Source organism: Bactrocera latifrons, unplaced genomic scaffold (genome assembly GCF_001853355.1).
Source record: "Bactrocera latifrons isolate USDA-ARS-PBARC rearing strain unplaced genomic scaffold, ASM185335v1 scaffold_48, whole genome shotgun sequence".
Classification (NCBI taxonomy): Eukaryota; Metazoa; Arthropoda; class Insecta; order Diptera; family Tephritidae; genus Bactrocera; species Bactrocera latifrons.
Window position 1 is genome coordinate 250,259 of NW_017537134.1, and position 24,480 is coordinate 274,738.

Sequence of the window (24,480 nt, forward strand, 5' to 3'; positions counted from 1 at the left end):
ATGGCATGTCATTATAGGCCGAAAATACATATATTTATTTCTCTTCATATTCTCTGTTTGAGTATGTGGAGAACTGTTAAAAATGTTAACATTTCTCATCGGGAATTCTGTGGTTGTGAGGTGAATTCCCTGTCACAATCTTATAAATTGTTCGACATCGAACCTGCACCTTCTCTATGTTTTAAGTTCTCTGGTTTTAAGTTCTCTGGTACACTTTCGTGTATGGTCGAATTGCCAACTATTTGGTGGATGGTACAGAAACTTATTTACTATACACACTATACATTCATACATAGGTTTTAAATAGGCAAACATTTAATAATTTAATAGTTGTAGTTGATTAAAATTTAATGATTTTTAAACTTTAGAACCATAAGTATATTTTTTTTTCGGCTTACAAAGAAATATTATTCTTCATTTTTGTGAGTTACATTAGGTCTGAATTTTTTTGTTTTCTGAATAGCTTATTTTTTATCGGGAAAACTGTCTGACAACATTCGTGAGAAAAATTGTGTATGATAATTTAACTTGGACTCTCGGACTTAATTCGAGCCTGCACCGCTTTTTCGATCGACGTTACCAGAACAATACTATCTATTCAAAGCGGTTTTGAAGTAAGAAATAACAGGGAACGATTCGTCTGGAAAAGCGCTGAGCTTTTTCTAGTAGATGTATGAATAATAAGTCCAATCCAGTTTCAATTTGCTGGGTGAAGGGCATTGAATCCATAAAATCTTGTTTAAAGAAAAGCTTTGTCCCAAAATAGCACCAACAAGAGTGTCCCTGCGCGGGTCTGATTAAGTTGGCACTATTGTCCAGGTGTTTCTGCGTAAAATCTTCAGCTCATCCCCGCATTGTACTTGGATGAAGATTCCCTTTTCAATTTGAATCTGTAAAATAGTTTGGGGAGAGCAGAAATACACGACTTAAACTGAACCCAGTGCAGTCCTTAAATGAAAATAGGATTATAGTTATATAGCGAAGATATAAATTTGGTAGGATTAAGAGTGCAAATTTTGAGGAAAACCTATTATCGTTTACCATTTCCTTATTTTCGTTTAAACCAGCGGAACAAGCAATACAAATCTGGGTATACAAAACATTTTCCTATGCGTTTCTGGTTATTTACAACTTCCGTTTATGTTTGTGCGTTCTCTGCGCCCGTGGTTTCTCATCAAAACACACAACTAAAAGGGCAATGATTTGCCTTCGCCCAAAAGAAGCTAAATCAAGGCATAAGTATGTACAGTATGCGCCCAAATCGGGCTTTGCATGTGCGGCGATTTCAAACCATATGACTGCGGCAATCAGCAGTGACAACAACAAAGCGGAATGCGAATACAACACATGTCGGGGCAATGCCAATCACCGTCATTGGAAGCAATAGCAACAATTGCTTTGAGCGGTTCATTTTGGCTACACAAACCACTCCCGTTCGCTATTTGGGATGGCGGAGAGACGTTCATTTTCGCTAGTTGCCGTAGCCAATTCAACCTTCCAGCCAAGCTGCGATTGTCGAAATTGCTGAAAGTCAATTTGGCAAAGGGACCAGTCGTGTTCGTACCGTCGTCGAGTCGTGTTGTTAATCGTGCATTAGCGGACGCGTCGTTGCGAAGCGAAAATCCAAGAAAAAAATTCATGAAAACAGAAGAGCAAGAAGTAAATTGCGACTTAGCAGAAAATCTGGATTGAAATGCAGAAAATCTGAGGCGATTTGCATTGATATTTGGAAAATAATTATTAAATCAGTTAAAATTTACGGAAACCGTGAGAAAAATTGAAATTTGTGAAAGTATAGGCGGAAAATTACGGTGTGTGAATGAGTGCGACATATCCACAAGGCGTTTGACGGAGTGTGCAATTTGATTGCCTACATTTGGGTGCCAGCCAGACAAATCGCCAAGTTGTAGGACAAACAAGAAAACAACCAACCAAGCAGCAGACCAACAAATATGCACGAAATTAGTCAGCCAGCTCGCAGGTCGATCGCTTAGCTCGTCCAACGGCATATCGATTTTGCCACAAAGCTAAGCAAATTTGCATTTTCACACCCTAACTGCGGAACAACATATCATTTCTTGTAGTTTCATTTTTATAAGCACAATGTGGAAAAAATTAGGTTTTGAAAACGATAAAAATCGATTTGTAACGAAGACGGCAAGCAGAGCGTTAGGCCGGACGGCATTATAAAAGCTTGTACGGCCATCCGGCGGGCAGGCAGGCAAGCAGACGGCTTGGCAATTGATGGCACCGTTTTTGTGTACCATAATGGAAATTTTCATGCAGCGGCGAACGGGCGTGTGAGATCACCATCGCCAGCGCTGTTACCACTACAAATACATTCCGTTCCATTATAAATGTACGTGAATGCCAATACAGTGGCGCCTAGTCGTCATGTTATTTATATGTGTGCATGCTTTCTAAGCTTCTTTCAGTCTTTTGCACTGCAAGGTGCAAAGTTAAAAATGTGGATTTCGATTTTGTTTTGAATGGTTTTATGCTTATTACCATATTTTAACAAAATGTGATGTTTGTGAAACTCTTCGGGCTTTGCAGTTCAATAAGCAGCTGTTATGTCGTAAATTTCTTGCCTACTTCTAGGCTAAAAAGCGTATATACGCGTATGTGGCATAACTTGAAAATATATTAATTTTTAGTGTCTCTTCTTCACTCGGTAGTAAAAATATAAAAATCCCTCAATACTTTATCTCTTTGCCTATCATTTTCCATCCTTTTTAACAATCTGGAAGACTTACTGTTTTGGGCAGTTCAATATATAGACAATATTTGTAAATATCGAAAATATTCACACATACAAATGCACATATTTAGAGGCAAAATATGTAGCAACAAAAATTAATAGGTTTTTATGGTTCAATAAAATGCAATTTTCGATATCTCTTCAGACGGGTCCTTGGAAGCCGAATTTATAGTTGTAACAATCGTTTTATTTATGAATCGATTTTTGATCTGTGCACAGACGAAATTTGCTCCAAAAGTATATTAGAGAAGACTTTAGCAGGCGCTCCGGCAGGTGAAACCGAATCTCTAAATATTAAGGATGTGATAGGCGTTCAATATTCCAACTTTGTTCAATAAAATATCCTCTATTTTTGGTTCTTTTGAAAGAGGGTTGTCTCAAGTTTTATATTAATACTTTTTCTTTGCAAGGTAAAATTAAATTTGAAATGGTTTAAATGGGATGTATGTAGTGGTCAATGTCAAATTTTTTGGGTCAGGTGATTTTCACAAATACTATACTCAATTCAATTCTTCAAGCTTTACGTAGGAAAAATATATTTGGCAGTCGAAAAAATCTTCTCGTATTTTGTCAATAGATGCCGTTGTAGTCGCATTTCTCCACTAGTACCATTCACATTGTGTCATACCACATAGTGTTGGAAAGGTGAGATTTTAAGCTTCATTTAACAAAAAAGACATTAAATTCGGGAAAGTTGAAAAAAAGTTACAGCTGTTCTAAAATGAGTGGAAATAATGAAGTAGTTCGCTTTTACTTTGAAATTTTTGTACAAAAAAGGGAAGTTTGTCACTTAAGCCACCAATGAAATTTGTGAAGTTTACGGAGACAATGCTGTATCAGTTTCGGTTTACACTGATGGAATAATGTCTCTACCGGAAAAGTGGCAAAAAATAGTAGCCCAAAAATGTTACATATTTGCTTATTTATTTATTATTATAAATACAAAACAAAATTAGAAAAAAATTTAATTAGAAATACGGAAAGACTTTTTCGACTACCCAATATATAGTAAATTAGTAAAGTTTCTTCTATAAAAAAAGCAAGAAAAATACCAGTATTAAATTAGTAATGAAATCTAGTTTTTGCTAGGAAATAGTTTACATTATTTTGATAAAGAGTGTGTTTAACAGTAAACAGAATATAATTATCGGTTATAATTATAGGTAGGAGTTGAAAAGGTAATGCCAAATTCGTAGAGCAGTGACAAGTTCAGATTGCATAGACGAATATCTTATCTTTGGAACAAAAATGTAAAGTAAAAACATTTCGATTAAATGCTTGGTAAATTAATATTTTAATAAATGAACAATATTTTCAAAAATAATAAAACAAAAAAAATTTGTTTAAAATGGCATTTCACACCATCATCTAACATGCACCATTTGATAGTTTAGCTCTGACACCTTTGCAATCTATACCGATATCATCTATGGCTATATTGTCTATAGTAGTACATGTGTTCAGCGCCAGGGAATATGCAACATTTCTCTTCATGCGCCACGCTCAGCTTTTGAAACAAATTTGACGGCATTAAAAATTCAACGTCACTGTCGGAACACCCAAAGGCAATCAAATTTATTGCGCTCATCAACGCGTCGTGTGCGATTTACGAAATATGCAACACATATGTATGTAGGTGTGAGTGTTTGTTAGTAAATTGCGATTTTTCACACAAGCCTCTGCGCTTGGTGTGGAGAAGACAATAGTTCACGGGCGCTGGCTATAAATAATTAAATTGCCTTTACAGTCTTACCTTCACTTTCTTTCCACGTCGTCCCCGAAGAAAACTCAATTCTGCCCACACGTTTTCACACACACACACACACAAGTCTATCTGCATACAGACTACTTCCAAATTGTATACGTAAACGAATTATTTAGAAGTGTATGCACGAGCACACCCTTACATATACACATACGTATGTGTACTAATTGAAAGCGAAACATCACAACCACACACAAGCGTTTTAATTTAATATCACTATACACGTTGTTGTTGTTGCCGAAACATTGTTGCCGTCAGTTGTTCAATCTGGCTGCCAATCTACCTGCACACATACACATACACACATCTATGAGTATATATGAATTTGTGTCTCTGCAACTGCCACACAAAGTGAATTGCTGAGAAAAAAAGTAAAAAAGGCAAAAACACTGCAAACAAACTACGCACATTTCACTTCAGCGACGCGTACTCAGCCATAACGGGGTTTTTGCGCCTCCTTAACGCCATCTACGCAATAAAATAAGTCACTTTGAAGTCTAAACGCCGTCAAGGAAACGTTCTTACAAGCCGCTCGAAAGCATAGAAACGCGAAAAGTAAGACAGAGTTCTAAATAATATACATACACACGCATGCCCACATAAATATTTAACCAGCTCCGAGTATTTGTGTATTTTGTCTGTTCAGAACGCTGTCGTTTTCGTTTGGTTGGGATTTGAAGACGTAATAATATATTCGGCGCCACATTTGCCGCATCAATCGGCGCCAACCGAACCACTAACCCACGCCCTAACAGCGTTAGATACCCTATTCCCCCAACAGCCGGAAATATAGTGGATATTTACAGTGTGTTTCGTGCAAGCATTTCTGGTTAGTGTTCGGCATCGTCATCGTTTTGATTAACCAACGGGAATTCTGTGTCTGGTGGTTTGGTTCCGAATAAGTTTTAGTGCTACAAAGTAAAAACCTTCCTTATGATCGGATCATTTTGGAATTTGTGTAGAGCGTGCCCATCAATGCCGGTCGACAAGGTGAGTGGAGCAGTATGTATTCCATACATTATTGTATATATGTATGTATGTATTGATGTAAATAAATAAGTATTTAAGCTTTTTTAATGTTCATCAGCAGCACCCATAGCAAACAGTTCAAAATATTATTGCATGATAAACAGTTCGTGACAAGTTTTCATTGCTTCTTACAACATATTTGTCATTGAAAAAAAAACAAAAAAAAAAATGAAATCAAATGACGCCAAATGTCAGCTTAATATGAATTGCCATGGCGGCCGAAAATTAATTTCTTAGAACAGACAGATGATCGTCGATATTAAATATTGAAAACTCTGTGAGCGCCGCAAAAGTTTCTAATTGTAGACAATAAAGTAAGAGTAACTGCTTTCTTCGAAACTCCGCAGCACTAATAAGTTTACTGGCAATGGATCAGCAATTGTTATCTCACAGTGTTTTAAACATTGCAGCAAAGTTTCGCTTCTCAATACGCTTGCGAGAATCGGGGATTTGAATGCACAGGCTATCGAATGCTAGTTAGATATATCCTCAACGCTCTCCGCTACGCTGAAAAATTGAGCAAGAAGTGAAGCTTACACTTAGGGTGTGAATAAAAAAGACGTCCAAAAAACTACTATTTGTTTTACAAACCTACAAAAAGTCTTTGTGCCGATGGTGTCATTCACATGAATGGATATGGGATTTTAAAAAATCGATCTAGTAGAATGTATAAGTACAATATTTGCTTATATTATATAATAATATTACAAAATACGGTAATTTTTGTGACCGAAATGAATTTACTATAAACACTGTTCACATTAAATGTTATGAATATACTAGAGATGCTCAAAAATGTCTAACTAATTTATGAAACGAAATGTAAACGCAAGACCCAAATGTTCCCAAAGCTCCTCAAATGTATTTGCCCTTAAATGTATGCTTTAATATATTACATACTTAAATACGTGCCACTTTTAGTAAGCTTTTTAATATATTATCAATTTTATTGATGTCATTATTAATGTTTCATACGACTTGAAGCGCTCCAATTTATGCAATTTTCTTAATTTAACGTAATGTGTTGCAAATGTGCGAGTTAAATCATAAGGCAATGTGGTTAAGTGAGAGAAATATTTAAGGGAAAGTGTAGTCGGGGTTGCTATAAATTTGGGGAACAACATTACGATGTGATGAAATGCAAAAGGCACACAAATGATATTGAAAAAACAAGTATAAAACGAACGTGAGAGCAAAGGCGAGAAGTCTAAAGTTCGAAAAATGCGGCATAAGAGAAAAATCGATACCATATGGTCGGACGAAACGGCGTACGTACAAGTGAAATGGTAGCCAAAACAAACAAAAACAAAGTGCAGCGAAGTCAAAAAGTGGTTACTTTTATTTGTGTAAGACTAGTGGCAACACTACACTTTGCGCCCAACACCCACAGAAATGAATATTTATACAGCCTGTTAGAGAGAGTGCTAGAGCAAGGCAGAAAGAGAGCGCATATATAGTGAAGCACCACACAGCAGGCAAGCGTTCATTTTGACTACTCATTTTGTATATATACATATATAGTACTCACTGGAAGGCCGCGCATGAACGTCGGTGTCCTCGACCAACCACGTTGCGTTTATGGGGTTGTCGTGCATGTCCTGCTATAACGTGACGATTGCGGTGCCGGCTTCTGTTGCTATTGTTTTTGTTGTGCATATTTATTTTTACATAGATACTGAGCAAAAATAAAAATGAAGCACAAGCACCGATTACGAGAGCTCGCTTCGGTTTGCTGCCGCCTGGCATTACAACAGTTCAAGTGATTTTATTACTTAACGATTGTAAGGAATCTCCGCACGGCTCGTTCGGGTTGTACAGCGGCACATATGTATGTCTTCTTGCGGCTATGTTTAGCATGTGAAAAGTGTCTGTGCACCAGCGGCTCTGGTGATTCATGCTTATGGCTGCGGTTTGTTGTTGCTTTTTGGTGGTTTTCTGTCGCTTCCTAAGCGTAATACCGGCTAAAAGCGTATGCACATGTCTCTTATACACATCTAATACCGGCTAAAAGCGTATGCACATAAGCCGTATACACACATACTTATATATATATATATGCTGATTCTTTTCGGTAGATTACTCAATCGATTTGTTTTCTTACTTTCCCCTCCAAATTTTATTATCGTCGGCGAGGCTTGACGAAGCGCTTTGTGCTGCCGGTAGTTGCACTAACTAACCTTATCACATGTCGGCATGCAAGCCAATCTAACTGGTTGACTGACTGACTGCATGTCGTGCATGTTTGAGTGACTGACTTGCTGGCAGACGGAGTGCCTGTCTCGCTGCCGGCCGACGTGGTGACCCGGTCTGGCCCGGCTCAACTGTGCAGATAGCGTGTATTTATGTATGCTTGCATTAGTCTGGTGGTGTCTATATAGCCGCTGCTTTCGACGGCTTTGCCGCAGCGTGCCCTGTTTGTGCTCATTCACTTTGGTAGTTTGCCAGCAATCGTAGCTGCACTGCGCGCTTGTTCTCTCCTTTGCACATACTTCTCGTTGTGCCGCATATCCTTTTTATTCATCCTGCAACGGTGTGATAATGTAACCTCAGCATTAAATGTCGGTGCTATAGTCAGCTGCCTTATATGCAGTTATGTGCACATAAAAAACCTTATTTGCATAATGATTTCGAGCAGTTCGACATTTTGTTGTTGTGTTTTGTGGGCTTGGCGGTATTCATAACATTTTTGACACCGCGATGCAGCACAATGCCGATGTGCACTCGCCCTGCGTCTGGTGTCAGTGACACATGTGTTTTGGAAAGTGGCGTATTTGATTATTTATCGATCAGCTGCTCGTTGATTTGATTGACATTTAATAAAGAAATGCTGTAATTTACCATTTGCGACAGGTGTTGCTGTTTATAACAATAAATAGGTCAAAATATTGAAAATTAACTTGCTTGATTGTGATCACGGTGGTGTACTCTGTCCCTCTGGAGCACCGTAGTTCGAACCAATATCTTGTCTAATAATATCACTCAGCTACTGAGAAGTGGTCAAGATTCTCACTTACGGATAACATCACAGCATCCACCATATTTGGAAGAGAGTTCGGCCCACCAACAAACGTTTTTGTTTTTCGATCAACTTCCGATTGAAAACAAAAACGTTTGTTGGTAGGCCGAACTCTCTTCCAAATATAATAATAAATCCTTCCTGAAATTAGATTGGTATATCAAGGATAGAAGAACTACTCACTTTATGGGCTATCGCATCATATTTTTTAATCATAATAACCGACAATGTCTGTTTGGGTAGAAATTATTTTACTTAGTTCAAAATCATCAGAGCTTTCGATAGCGTTAAACGTTTCCAATGTGCGATTGTGCCATTTCTAAAACCTAATTTATAATCTCGAATCGATCCTTTGGCGGTACTGGTAAACAAGTTTATAACATAGCCCAAAAGACAAATAAATTGCAATTAGAAAAAGTGCTATCGCCTTACTGTATTATATGTAGATGAGAAACATTGATGGGCTTCTCTAAGAGTCGGTTAGAATCCATTTAAAAACCATAATTGTCTAAAGCTTTCTAAAGGTTACATTTCGATGAGAAAATAAAGGGTTGTAGGGGATATAACCTTGCTAGAGCATATATCCTCTCACGTATGCTATGGTTAATCAATCTGGATGATTTCACAAACCCTGACCATACTATTAAATTTAACTTTGTATTAAATTTCATTTCTATGTCTCGAGAATTTATGCACACATTTTTATAATCCTTAACAGCTTGACTACCGATTAAAAATCTCTGGCTCTTAAGGCTCATAGTTTTTTAGGCATGGTTGGTCTGAATGATCTGTAAAATATTTTTCGCATATGCAATTTTGCTGTTTTTACACCATATACTATGAATATATATATACCATAATAACCAAGCTTAAAGATATAAAATATAAACTGAAGTGTATTCTCCGCACTCTCGAAACTTTTACAGCGCTATGATAGTCAATTAAAAGACCTCATTTACATACTTCCATGCAAGCACTGCTGTTAGCCGCAGTTTCATTTTCGATGCACACATACATGTACATAAAGAAGGATGTGTGAACGAAAGAGTACATTCAATTTAATAATAATTTTCTGCGGAAAGCGAAAAGCAAAAATATCAGAGAATAATAGGGTATATATGCATATTTTTAAGAGTTTTCCTGCATCTCYTTTTTTTAACGAAGTTAGCAGTTTTTTGCTGTCATTGTAGAAATGCTGGTGCTTGGCTAGTTTTTTCCCAAGCGTTAGCAAAAGTGTGAAATTTTCCACTTCATTGAATAGAATGGAATTTATTTGTAGAAATTTTTATTATGTATGCGCATAGATATACTAGAAGGTACTAGTCAAACGTGTTGAAAATACCGTTGTCAAACTAGAAATTGCTGACTAAAATTGAACTAGTCGGAAGAGCTCAACGCTTATACCGATTTATTTAAAGTTCGTTCAAAAGGAGAGTTTCTGAAAGTTTATTGCTGAAACAACATACATATTTAATTAACAGCTAGATTATATAATTGATCTATTTGGAACTGTTAAGACATTGGCATATTATCATCATCTAAAACAAAAAAATATCAGCTGTTTATTTGGAAAAATGCTACGGTTCGCTAAGTAGTTGAAGGTGATGTTAGAAGCAAAGTAGTCCACAATTAGTTTTAAACTTCTTTTTATAACTAGTTAGCGTGTTATAGCTATAATTTTTAAGCTCATTGCCTAAAATAAGTTTTAACGGTATATTTTTTGCGATATATAATATTACAAACTTAAATCGCATATACTCAAATCTTGAAAGCATTTTTTAATAATAAGACATATATATTACTCTTCATATATTATTAAAGAGTACTTTCATTTTTTTATGAAAATAAAATGTACAAAACATGAAAATTTTAAACAGTTACAACAGCCTTCCCATTTGCCCTAGAGAGCATTTTCGTAATCTCCAGTAATTGCAGGCAGGTGTGAATGCCATAAAAATGCATGACAGGTTTGCTACCTGTCTCCACGCCCGAAAGCGTGCAACACAAACTTGCAGTATGTATGCATGTAACAACTGACACAATGTGTGGTTTTAATTAAAATCACGGTTTGAGTGTTTTCCACCTACTCGTCCCGCATATACCACCTACATGTATAACAATTCGTTGAGTTCAAAACTTTTAAAATAATTCAGCGGACTTTATGGTGATAACAGCGTGAATTTAAAAGGGATTATTTTTTAAGTGGATGTTTGTATATTTTCTTCCACGACTTTGATGCGGTTTAGGGCACAATGCACAATATAAAAATAACCTGGAAAAAGTATTGCTAAAATAAATGTAATGAAATGTGATAAAAAGTTTCTGTAATCATGTCACACTGCAATATTTGCAAGGTTATCAAATGACTCGGTTCGGTTGTGAAGGAAAGCTTAACATACAAGAGAAGTCTAACAAATGTATATATTTTTCGTCGAATCGAGTTATTCTATTATTCTAATTAAATTCTACAACACCTATAGAATATTGTATAAAATTTTCAAGTTGATCTGAATAATAGTTTCGCAGAAGTGCGCCGTATTTAAATGCGTTGTTCTCAAAACTGTGTTTTTGAAGTCGAATCGGCAAGATTTCTCGATAACTATTCAACCGATCTTCATAAAACCTTAAACTGGCTTTTGAGATACAATTCTAAGATTTGGGCGAAGGATATTTTCGATCACAACTATGTATTTGAAAAAAAAAATTCGCGAAATATTCACTGAAAAATGTCTGCCGAAGAAATCGAAAAAATTGGTGCTCTTTGAAAAAGCGGAAGACAAAAATAATTCGTCTCGATAAGCTTTTCAAACAACAAATCAATAAAAATTATTACAAATATAAAGTAATCGCACCTCAAATTGCTGCGGTAAAAATTTTGGCCTTCGCTTCATTACAAGTGAACGCTTATTGAAAATAAATGTCGACCGCTCCGTTTTAAGTCAATTAGTTGGGTAGTTAATGCTGAATAATAAAAGTGAATTTTGCTGCACAACATATTTTTTATTGTAGGCGTTATGAACTTGTCAGCTTGCCTTGTAGTTATGTGAAACAGAGCGCGGAGCAGGTATACTCTAATTTTGAATAAAGTTCATAACTACCTATAACTTCTAACTATATCATAAAAATAGTGGTTAAGAAAACTGGCTTTAAATATATTAAGCCCCACGAAACTTCATCTAATTGGTGCAAAATTATGGAAAGCAACCATAATATGCACAAAGCATTTGTTTTGACAATTTTCACTACAACCTAAGAGTTTTTGCAATTATTCCTTGCAGCTTTCCGGAGGAACTTCTTTGGAAAACAAATACAATATGCCACAGAGAAAAAATATATTTTACCTACACATAGTGTAGTTTTGCCTTGCACAGATTTCCCTCTTGTGTCGCTCCGTTGAACCGAATGCATCGGGAAGCGGCGCATTAAAGCAAACGCTTGCAATCAAGCGCATTCGATTTGATTTTTCTTTTCATTACATTTTGTTTTCACGACGTCTTTTCGTCTTTTGTTTTCTTAGCAGTTGTTTTTAGACATTAAGTCACCAGGCAGTAAAAAGGAAATGTCGGTTGGCATGAAAGCATTGCCTGGCGCAAATGAGCGCACGTTTTAGCTTTGCTTCCAAAGTGCAAATCATTTATTCTCTTTTTTTCGAACAGTTATTGCATGCGCTCATAGCGTGTGCGGTAATCGGCATTATGAGCATTTTTATTCTTTCACAAATTTTTTTTGTTTTTTCTTGCTTTTTCGCGCAAAATAAAAAAATTGATTTTAAAATGTTTGCTTTTAACGATTTTCGGTTTGTTTTAGTGCAAACACGATGCAATTCTTTTCTTATTTTAACGATTTTGAAAAGTTTGAGACGTTCATTGTATTGTGACTTAGGGTATAAACATCGTTTATTTTATTGTGCTTATAGCATATAATTTTAAACATTAGAAGCGATTTTGTGGACTTACCTTCACTAAAAGTCAACTTTGAATTTCACATTTAAGCTCTTTTCTAAAAATTGTTAAATAAATAAATACAATTTGTTATATCCATTTCGAAAACCAAATTAAATTAGACGTAACGCTCTGCAAAGCCGAGTGATACATACTGAGAGTGACACAAAGTGAAGCCTCGCTGCACGGTCTTCGTATTGTGTCGCACAGGTTGGACTGTCGTTAGGTGCTGGAACATCTTCAATGGCGGCTGAGAACATTGTTGTTGTTGTTGTTGGGTGACATGAAGCACTTCAGTTACGCCACTACACACCAGCTAGTGAGCATCATCGTCTGGGATTGAAGAGCTTTGCAGCTTAAACAGGTGTGAGTGACGGCAATCCGAACACATAAGTTATTATATTTAGCTATATAGTACATCTACACATAATATGCGTACATATTTTTATATGTGATTCCATGTATATGCATATTTATGCGCTTGTTAGCCTTTTGGCAGCGGAAATCACTGGGGCTTAATTTCAAAGGCCACATTGAAAGTTTATGGAGGATGTCCTTGAGATACAGAAAGTGGTATTTTGGCGATTTCATAGCGTTAAATTATGTAAGCAGGATTATAAGCAAAATTTAGTTAAAATATATAGTAAATCTATATTAAGATTAATATACAATGAAGTATTTTAATTTTTCTCAGATACGCCCAGCCAATTGGGTGTTAACCATTTAATTGCAAAATATAGGAAATGTAATATTAATTTGGCTTTTATGCACATCTAGTCTATGTCACAGATCGTTAAGGGTATGTCAGTGACTGATATTGCACCACTGGAGTCTTCTTCGTGCGTTTCCTTTAATGTTTTTCGTTTTAGTGAATTCTATGAATTTAAAAAAAAAAAATGCCTCTCTTTCGTCTAACTAACGATTTAGAATGTTATGCCATGCTAGGGATCTTAATTTGTTTCGAATAACTTAAAAACCAATTAATATAATATCCGGATTGTGACCGTTCCTATCAATATTAACCGGTTAATACTATTTTCGAGAGTCAGCTTGAACATTTCGATATTTTTCTCGCTAAGCCTAATACTTATAAACGACCTCAAACTCTGAAAACTAATTCTAATTCCTAGAGTGATACTTTGGTGATCATGGAGATTGGAAATAATGACAGAGCAAAGGAACCATTCGTTTTCAGAGGTTTCGCGTAGAAAAGCTCTTGGTCTGCTTGACACCTGCATAGGCTTTTTGCAAACAGCCCATGAAGTTTTCTCATAAATATGTAAATCAAGTACTGTGTTAAGCCGTTCAAAACCCAATTTCTTATTGGCCTTTCTGATATTTGCTGTTGTCGCTGCCATTTAACAGGTACAGATATATGTACATATCTACATACCTATATATCATCTATACTTATATTTATATTTATATACTATTCGTTATCTGGAAGGGAAATTATTATAATCACATTAGTTAAAAGCGGGAAATTGAAAATGAAATTGCTAACGAACCATGGAAGAGCAATTTACACGAATACCAAGCACTAGCGGAATATTGAGAGGGGTCAGACGTTGGGTGAATCACAAATTGCATAGTTAAATATATAGTAGTGGGGGGACAACATACACAGCGGCACATTTTATACATTGGATCGTTGGTAGATGCACGGCCATTTCCCGTCCTTTTAATGGATTGGTCGTTGGAACTGCAATCAGTCAATGCTGCTGCGAACTGTGCTTGATTGCGAAATTGATGGGCACTGAGGTGGTACTTCATGGCTGATCATTTGTGATTGTTGGAGTGAAAAAACAATGAAGCAGCATTCAAAGCTCACATAGTGTACGGCAGTTTTTTAATTAATTATTTGATTAATAGAGTTCGTTATTGCAAGTTAATAAAACATAATGAAGGCTTAAATTGAGACTTTATTATTTGACTGAACGTGTCATGAAGAGGAATCTGTTTAGCGGAACTTTGACTGTTCATATTATACAAAATTGCTAGAGTTGTACTGGCAGAGTTATGTAGGCATACATACATACAAGTTTAAAGCTCTAGGGTTCTATAGGGTTAAACCAAACTCAATTGCTTAATTTATTATTTTATAAATCATATCCCTTTATTTTAATCTCAATGCCTCTCTGAAGTTCAAAAACAATGTGATCTTAAATTGCTATTCAAAATTGCATTTTAAAGAAATCATAGTCACTGAAATCTAGCTTAGTCACATACAGGTTATATCACAATTTCATTAATTATAAATAATTATAAATCAAAATAAATTCATTCACAAGAACAAGTTTTATGATATAAAATAATATGAACAAATATTTTTAAGATTAAACTTCAGTCTAGTTAATGCTTTTGAGTAGTCATTAAAGTATAAATTCCAAGAATTTTAGTTATTTGAAATGCTGTAAGCCTTTTCTGTGGTTAATTGAAAATTTATTGATTAACAAAGTATATTATTTTCTGCTGGTTAATGATTATAAGATTCTAGTGAGTCAGTGTAAATGCAGAATTCACAGCAAAATAGTTAGCTACTTATGAGCAAACCTTTCTTTCTTCAATATTTTGACTAAAACACTTTGGCAATGTTTTCAAATTCTTCGTGTGGAAAATTAGCCCACTCCCTTTGGCTGACATTAATAGGCCGTCCTTCGGGCGAAAAAATCACTTCGACAGAAACTTTTAATTGAAAGCAAGCAAAGCGTAGAAAAGTTTCTTCAGAAATAAGTAGTTGGCAGTGCTTCCACATGTTTGCACAAAAATTTTGCGAAATGCTAAAATAATACCGCCAACAAGCAAGAAAAGCTACCAATGCATGCAACGGCTATAGTGCAAATACCACACAGGCATATATGAGGAAGATAGGAAAAAATTAAAAATGACTGTGCTTAGCAACAGGGATTATATAATTTACCACTCAATTCGACGTATGGCTGCTTGTTGTGGCATTTACTTTGACAGCCTTCAAATGCTGTGGTATCCTTAACCTGCGCTAAGCACATGCTCTGACTTGCTGCCTTTGCAACCATATTACGCTGAAAGAATCCGAAATCCGAAGGGCGTGATCAAATTTTCTGTATATGAACATGAGGGGGGGAAGTAACGATTCAAAAACGAAAATTGAAAAATAAATGCTCGCCGGGTGTGCACTAATGAGGTAGCAAACGCTATGGAGCAACTGTCGCATGACAAGTTTCAACTCTACTCGTCACCCTGATCACTTTGGTATATGTATATAACCCTATATCTGACTCTTTTAGTTTTAGGACTTACAATCAACCGTTATGTGAACAAAACTATAATACTCTCTTTAGCAACTTTGTTGCGAGAGTAAAAAAACCTCGGAACTGGTTAACGTATATACAGAGGACGGACAGAAGGATATGACTTAATCGACGCAGCTCATCACGCTGATCATTTATAACGGGTTTTTCTACACATACTAGCATCGAATGTACTTTCACAGCAATATAGAATTTCAGTAATATCCCAAACTGTTTTGTTTTATTTACAAAGTTTTTGTAGCGCTTTTATTGAAAAACCCGAATTTCGGAAGTAAGTTTTAATAATTTCGACTCGTTATTGGATCATTTATCTTTCCGTAATAAAATGGCAAACCCTACTCAAGAGAAATCTCCTAAAAGCGCGAAAAAATATAACGTCATTTGTTGTCCCTATCTACTTTTGTAGCGCTCTATTGAAAACCCATTTTTTATACTCCAACGTTTCCTTTTGGGTGCTACAAACTTCATAATCAGATTAATATGTTTTGTTCAGGGTATAAAAAGCTACCTGAAACTCTCAACCAGCTCATGTCATCATACATTTACGTAATAGCAAAGTTGTGTGAAGTTTGCTCAATAATAAAGGGTTGGTGTAGTTTAAGTGTGCGGAAAATATACAAAATTACAAGAGACTTTTACAGCGAGATAGCTGAATGTGTACCTCAAACCTATACTCTTTCTGGCATATGATACCTCGATGTAGTTGTCGCAGTCAATTATGTTTTTGTTCTACAAACACCGTCAAACACTCGTTTATATATTATTTTGTTAATAATTTACATTATCTCGAAGTTCAAATTGATTAAATATAATATAAGTTTGGTAGCTACTAACTTCAACTGAAAATATTACAATTGTCTATTATGGTATTAGGTGAGTTACGTATACGCCAAGGCGGTGCTTAAAATGTTTCAATATGTTTTAAATCTAAAGTTTTTTGTCTAAAATAGTCACTGCAAACGAGAACTAAGCAATAGAACATAGCATTTACGTAAGTATACTTATTAAACAGTTACTAACTTTGTATCGCTACTGCAAAATTTTTACTTTATTATTTAGCTCCATTAATATAATGAGGAAATTTGTACGACCATAAATATCATATATAAATAATAAAAAAAATTTTAACTATGACAAAGAAATGCGAAAAATTAATAAAAAAGAAATTTTCTGCATATAAAGGCATACAATAACTCACTCAATCATTGTAATGATTTTCTTGAATATCGTAAAATATAGCGCATTAAACTTGATGATATCGCAAGCAATTATCTGCCTCTGTGTTCTGTTGTTCTCACAATTATGATTATTGCTTTTATTGGTTTTTCTGCGCATTGTTTGGCGAAAGTTTTCCGAAGCTCGCGAAAGTGCTTTTCTTATATTTGCTTTGACGAGCGAGCGTGCTGCGTTGTCGATACCTGTGCAACGAGGAGCACGTCGGCGGGTGAGGATGAAGGATTCCTAGAAACGATTGTAAAGTGATTGTCATGCTTAAGAAAATAGTAAATGTTTTGTTTTGTTGTTTGATTGTTTTATTGCTTTTCTTTTATGTTTGCTGGGGAAAAATAGCGTTTAAATGCTGAGCAAATATTTGACGCTGCGCTGCTTAGTTGATTGAGTATATAGGCTATTCGCTATTCTTCAACTTATTTTTAAAAAATTATATTGGATAGTCGAATTTCCTTTTCGTAATTGTCAATAAATGTCTTTGCAGTCGTATATGTATGTCCAATGCTCCCAATCACATTGTGTCATACCATATAGTGTTGGAAAGGTGAGATATTAAGCTTCATTTAAATTCCAAATTCCTCTAAATTAAATTCGGGAAAGTTAGAAAAAAATTAGAGTTGTTCAAAAATGAGTGAAAATAATGAAGAAATTCGTTATGTTTTGAAATTTGGGAAAAAAAGGGAAGAATGTCACGCTAGCCACCAATAAAATTTGTATAGTTTTAGGAGACGATGTTGTATCAGGTCGAGTAGCACAACAATGGTACGCTCGCTACCATTCTAGAAACTTCGATGTGAAAGATGCACCTCGCTCTGGTCGTCATATCGTTGAAAAATTATGGAAATGATTGACTAGGGTCGTCACATAAGCACCCTTGATATCTCGATGGAGCTTAACATTTGTCATCAAATGGTTTGGGCTATTTAAAAAGGCTGGCTACAAAAAGAAGCTCGAATGGTCGCAAAGCAGAATTGACGTCTCGAAAGGTTGTGCTGAGTTCTTAGTGGGGAAAAAAAACATAAACTATAAGTTAATCAAATAGACCTTCAACTTTTCACTATTAAACTTAATTGCAACATCAAACAAAAAAAAAAAACAAAACACTAAAGTCTAATATAATATAATAATGCCAAAAGAGTAAAAATTTACAGTTGCCTGCCATCATTGTACTGCGCAGAAACAAAAAAACAGCACTGTGGCTGCTTTGGAGTAAAATTATGCAACAGTGCTGAAAAGGATGAAAGTAAGACAAGTGGGATTGCAACGCAGAGTATTGCAGATAATATCAGCCACCCACTACTTACCAAAAATGCATCGGTATATAACCCACGCTTAAGCTGAAGGGTGCTTAAGTGATGCTCGCTTGAGTACCGAAAATTGCAGAGGCTCGCTTTGCGAAGACAAACATATGTGCACACAACTGTGTCTGAGTGCGGAGTATGAGTTCTGATTGTTGAATGCGGTTATGTTGCTAGTTTTCCTCTCATCTTGGGCTTACCCTTTATATGAACAGCAGGCTGGTTGGTTTCTGCCTTTACTCCTTACGTTTTGGGTTGTTTCTTTGCCGCTGCCACCACGCGTAGGCAATGAACTTTATGGTGCAATGCTCCGGCGCTGTACTTATGCAATTTTCATGCTTATATGTATCGCAATCAAAATTAGGATAGAAAAACGTTTGAAGTTTTCTTAATGGGCTACTACAAAACGTATTTTGCGAGAATTCTTTGACAGCTTGTAACACGGCATTTGCAAGTACGAGTGACAATACATACATATCTAAACATAATTGGCTTCAAAGACTAGTAGTCAAGAGAGCAGCTTGTTGTGGTTGGTTGACTGTTAAGAATTTTCCTAACCAATGCTTAACAACCATTTTCTTACAAGTCTTTACACTCTTTGTCGAATCCCTAAATTAACTGCCGTAAGTATTTAATTACAATTAAAACGCTTCCAGGTAACTATTTATGCTGATATGCAGTTGTTGAACTCGATTGTTGTAAAGCATTAACTTCAGTTAAAACTTCATTTCTGGCGAAACACTACCACATTTACATAGCAGAATTTTAAGCGTAGTAATTTTAAAATTAAATTTTAATTTCTTCGCTGTAACAACTTCCTGACATTAGCGAGAAACATGTGTTGGAAAAATTTTTAGAGCATGTTCACAAAGGTCTGTCACCCCTCTATTTGCTTCGTAAAGTACCCGTACCATTAAAAGCGTAAATAAACACGAAAACACATTAATGCGCATTATCGTTAACACAACATGGACGCGGCATACCGACAGGCGAATACTACATGCGTTCGGGCCACCAGTGCGTATGAGCACATCCAGTTCCATATCAGCACACACAAATACATAAGTATCGTAAATAAAATAATGCAGGAATTCAAACGGACGACACGATTGTGGGAATCTACGCTTATACGCATACATACATGCAATTTGATATCATTTGCGTTGGTTCAGCACCGCAATCGGCCTCTGGCAGCACCACTTATGCTGGCTGGCTTTTTGGGGGCTTCTTTGGTTTCCTTCTACTCCCACGTAAAAAATGTATTCTTTGCCACTGACCACAACACCAATACAAGCACGTCTGTGCCACTTTTATGGCGCTTCTCGGTGTTGTTTGGCGTGCCTGTGGTCAGCTCGTGTGGAGCTTGCTATCACTTTTCACTCCACCATCAAACTGTTGGATCGTATGTTGGTTGGGTGTATAATTTGTTAGGTGATATCGCGCATTTAATTATTTGGGTTGCGCTTAAAATTACTAGGCATACAAACTGTTAATAACACTAATTTTGTATATTAGCGAGGTAATTTAATACTCAGAGTGCTTTGTTGTAGGTATTATAGTTATTATTATTATATTTTGATTACAATATATAACAATTATACCAAAATGAATTGAAATTTTTTTGAAAATTTTTTATGATTCTCGGAATAGTTTTCGGGTTTAGGTGCATGCACTTCAGCACACATATGTGCGATCCGGTCATGGTGTTTTGTCAAAGTGGTGTTGAGTCGATTCCCTCCCCGTGTCATAAACAGTACCGCTGGTCAGTTCAGTCCGTTGATAGTATATTGCTGCATCACTCGGTCAACTTTTCAAAGAGATTTGAGGTCCACTAAGAGCTTTTAGTGATCTCGTAGAAAAGCTACACTGATTTGTGGGGTTTTCCAGTAATCTGTCACCCATTCGGCCAGAATACACTCAACATATTACTATTTGATGAACCTTTCTGTCACCAGAAGCATTAGCTCAGTTGTTGATACCTTTTTGAACTTTTGAGGTCATATCCATAATATTACCCATATGGTACTAAGACATGAACGACCTATTTTTCGCCTTATTCTATACTTCTGAGTAATGTGACAATTCGAATATCCATCTAATGTGACAATTCGAATATACCATTGAATCTGTTTAAAAGGACTATAAAAATATATGTATACAATATTTAAGTTTTTTTACAAAGAATTCTCGGTAATACTTAGCATAAACAGCGAATCTTATGTATCTCTTCTTGCAGTACTCACGTATTTGTATGGAATTTACTAACTTTGCATAAGTAGAGCAGACATGTATGCATATTTCTACAGTTCATTACACCAGCCCACACAGGCCAAATCAGGGCATGCTGAGGTGAAAGGTGCAAGTCTTTTAGCAGCAAGTATATGAGTATTTATTGCCACTGCAGTGCGTGCGATGTACTTAAAGAATCGAAATCTGATTAAAAGCAGCACAACGTTGTGATGTGCCTGTCTTTATTGTAGCCTGCTACATACTTATGCATGTCATAAAAGCGACAAAGCAAAAGCGCTTTTCTTCGATTTTTCGCACTTACTTTCATATGTCTTTTTTCACATAGACATGTAAACTGTTGAGGCAAAACTGTCCCTTCCAAGAAATAAAATCATTACTCTGCAGCTATATTGGAAGATGATGTAAGACGACAGCAACAAAAAACAAAATCAAGAAAATAAAAACAAAGGCCATGCAAAGTGAATAAGTTGTTTGTGCAATGATACGTAAGGATACTTAGAGGACAGAACCAATGGCGACCCGACAAGCAGACGCCTTTCGAGACTTTAGCGCCAATGTTGAAGGCATGTTGCACGAAGAGCTGATGTTTAATAGGGACTAAAAATGTGGCTACAAATTTTAAAAATATTTTACATAATTGTATTTGATCTGTTTTTTGTTATGTCTGAGAAAAACTGCAATGCGTGTTCATACTTAATTTTCATCTTCTTCAATACCAATACTGAATTATTTAAGTTTAGAAACAATAAATATTTACATTCATTACTCCATTTATTTATTAATTTTTTAAATGCCTATAATTAAGTATTTAAGGTACATAAGTGGGCCAGATTTAAATAATATCACATTCATTTACACGTATTACCTTTTCAATTCCGTTCTTTAGCTTTTTTTGTAAAGATTTCGCATTATTTACATGCTTCATTTGCGATTTTCTGCCAATTGTATAACTCAACTCACAACCAGCCTTATTACGAAAAGTACCTCAGTAATTAATTTTCATACAAGTATTAAGGTAATAAAGTCATATAAGTCAAAGAGTCAATTAAGTAATTAATTTTCATACAAGTATTAAGGTAATAAAGTCATATAAGTCAAAGAGTCAATTAAGTAATTAATTTTCATACAAGTATTTATGTACTGAAGGTAAAGAATTCTTATTTCTAAAAAAAAAAAAAATATTAAAAAAAACCAAAAATTAAAAAAAAAAATAAAATACTAATATAAAATGAATGAAATAATCCTCATTAGTTGAAATTAAATTTTTACTCATTTTATACATTTTAGAGGATTATCTGTTCATCATTAGACTCAGATTAAAAACACCATTGCGTATGAGTAATATTGATTTTACGTCATGAACCAAATAATAGCAGCAGAAAACATACTAATTTGATTTTATTTTTGAAGAAACTTTAAAAAGGCTGATTCCTTGTGTTGCCAGAAATTAGTATGAAGCTTTGCAATTACTTGGAAGAAGGTATAATTAAAAAGATCTTTGAATAAAATATGAAGTTTCGCAATCGATTTTTTCCCAAAAAATGAAATTCAATGAAATGCGAGAAGTTTACTAATAAGGCACTAAAATTCGACGAAGGTTAATTTCTCGTAGAGGCCTGAACATATATATAATTTTTCTTAGATGTCTTACATTCTGGCATTTTTGATTAATTTAATCTTTCAAAGTGGAATCTTGGTATGGTCTGAATTTAAGATTAACCCAGCAGGTAGTACGATGTTTGGTCTTATTTTTTTACAACACTATCGCAAAGTATTTTTAGGTAACCATATTTGGAGTAATCTGAAAGTTCTGTGGATGTCAATAGTTTTTTTAAAGGAGGACCCATTACGAGGCTCCCGACTTTTTTAAGGAAAAAATATAGAAACTTCAAATTTAATGGGGAATATTTATTATGTTTTGGCCGCAGCTACGTCTCAGATGTAGAGCCGTCTTGTTAAAACCAAATATTTCCGGGATCATGAGCTGCAATTTCAGGCATAAAATAGTCGGTTATCACGGCGCTATAACGGGCGCCATTTTAGAAGAAATATGGACCGATGATTCCACTGGCCCTCAAACCACACCAAATCGTTGTTGTTTTTCTGGATGAAGAACCCATTGAACCAGAAATTGGTCTAGTCGCTGAAAAAAATTTGGTTAGAAAACATCGGATCTTCTTGAAGCGATGTCGCTTGAGAAGGTGGAGCGGCTTTAGTTCTCGCACAAACTGTATTTTGTACATTTTCAATTTAAGATCTTGACGTAAAATACGCCAAGTCGTTCCTTACGACAGTCTGAGTTGCGGCGAACGGCGCCGAATCGATAATAATGACAGCTGGGTCTGAAGATGGATGCTGGTGTTGCGAATAGTATGCTCAATAGACCGATTATATCGACCATAAGTTGAGCTCTTTTTTCTTTAAGAAGATAATTTTTTTATTGTACTTTATTTTTATATATATATTATACTTTTATGAGAAGCATTTAGAAAAATTTCAAATCTCTCCCCAGTTTTAGGGTGGACATACTTACCCTATTAATAATGCATGCTTATATTTTAAACAAATAAATCTGTAACTCTGCATACATTCTATCTCCATGTTTACACATATGCACACACAGTATGTGAAGATTTCTATACTTTTATAAATTCATATATCTGTGGCACACGTCGTAAACAATTCACTTTGCTATAAATAATCTGGGAAGCATGCATTTCCATGGCATTTATACTCATAAGCCATAAAGCATGGGTGTTGTGCTCAATAAATTCAATGAAAAGGAGAAGAGCACGTGAGCGTGCTATGGACAAAGACCTTCCGCGCGTAACTGTAACTGGCCGGCGGACGGTCGGGGGATGGCGCTGTGTGTTAAGCAGAGTGGCGCTGTTATTTGAGTCAGCAGTCTTGTACGGCTGTTGAGCGCGTCTCCTTGACTTGAGTATGATTTATTTGTGCGATTGTGATTAATTGCAGTGTGGTACACAACAACAACTCGTGACACACATATTTTGAGAAATTATGCTGCAAATGCTGGAAAAGGAGAGTAAATTGTGGTTGGTAATGCAAAGACTTTGAATAATTGACAGCAGTCGTAGTGTTCACACTACATTATGCAACGGTAAATATTATTGGATGTTGACCGGAGTGCATGGAATCGAAATGAAATATATTTGATTGCCACCCCTAAATGAAGAACGCCACGGGTTAGAAGTAAACGTGTGCGCAGACATAAACTGAGCAACATGAATAATGGTTCAAAATTTTGCATTGAACTTGACGCCGTAAATTTGCGCACCCGCCCATATCACGCCCTGGTCTCACACGCCTCTGCATCAAATTAAATCCCCTAACGACGCGCCGCCTTAATCATAATGTAATTTTAGTTTGTCTTTAGTGACGTTGCCATTTAATGTGGCACGCAGTCAGCCAGTCTACTTCAGTTGGCATTGGCGGGCGTGTGTTGCGTGCGTAAGCGCCATTCACACCGATTTTTCAATTATCCACAATTTCTCTATTGCATGCAGTTTACGCGTTTAAATACGCCCAACAAAAGTTCCAGCTGAAACATCGGTTGTTTTGCTACTGTGAACTTTGTTGCAGGCTTATTGCCTCCGTTTATTGGTAAATGTGACAGCCAGTGCTAATTAACTGTGCAAGGAATCGTTGCCATTTTGCACTGGATAATCAAGTATATTGCAAGCTGAACGAATTGCTTAGTGTATATTTACTAATTAGTAATAAGAGTGTAAAAGTAATTGCAATCAATAAACCAAATGCAAACTTCAGTGCAAAATGTTGCCATGAATTGGTAATTTCATTAATAGTTATTGTTGTTGTAGCTTCAGAAAAGATGCTGAAATAGGTTTAAGAGCGAACGAGCTTCAGTATTTCTAATTC

General features: G+C 35.7%; 1 protein-coding gene across 15 annotated transcripts in view; it reads left to right on the forward strand.

Annotated features, from left to right (window-relative positions):
- The first annotated feature begins 1,570 nt into the window (after positions 1-1,570).
- Positions 1,571-24,480, forward strand: part of LOC108973474 (neurofilament heavy polypeptide) — a 55,137-nt gene continuing 32,227 nt past the window's right edge. For 9 of the 15 annotated variants that reach the window (XM_018940759.1, XM_018940771.1, XM_018940772.1 and 6 more), the window contains exons 1-3: positions 1,571-1,767; positions 4,509-5,081; positions 5,173-5,516. In XM_018940759.1, coding sequence (XP_018796304.1) covers positions 5,460-5,516 — 57 coding nt within the window. In that variant the 5' untranslated portion in view covers positions 1,571-1,767; positions 4,509-5,081; positions 5,173-5,459. Of the gene's footprint in view, positions 1,768-4,088; positions 4,400-4,508; positions 5,082-5,141; positions 5,517-24,480 lie in introns of those variants that run through there. The other 6 variants (XM_018940764.1, XM_018940766.1, XM_018940760.1 and 3 more) reach the window with 6 other exon arrangements.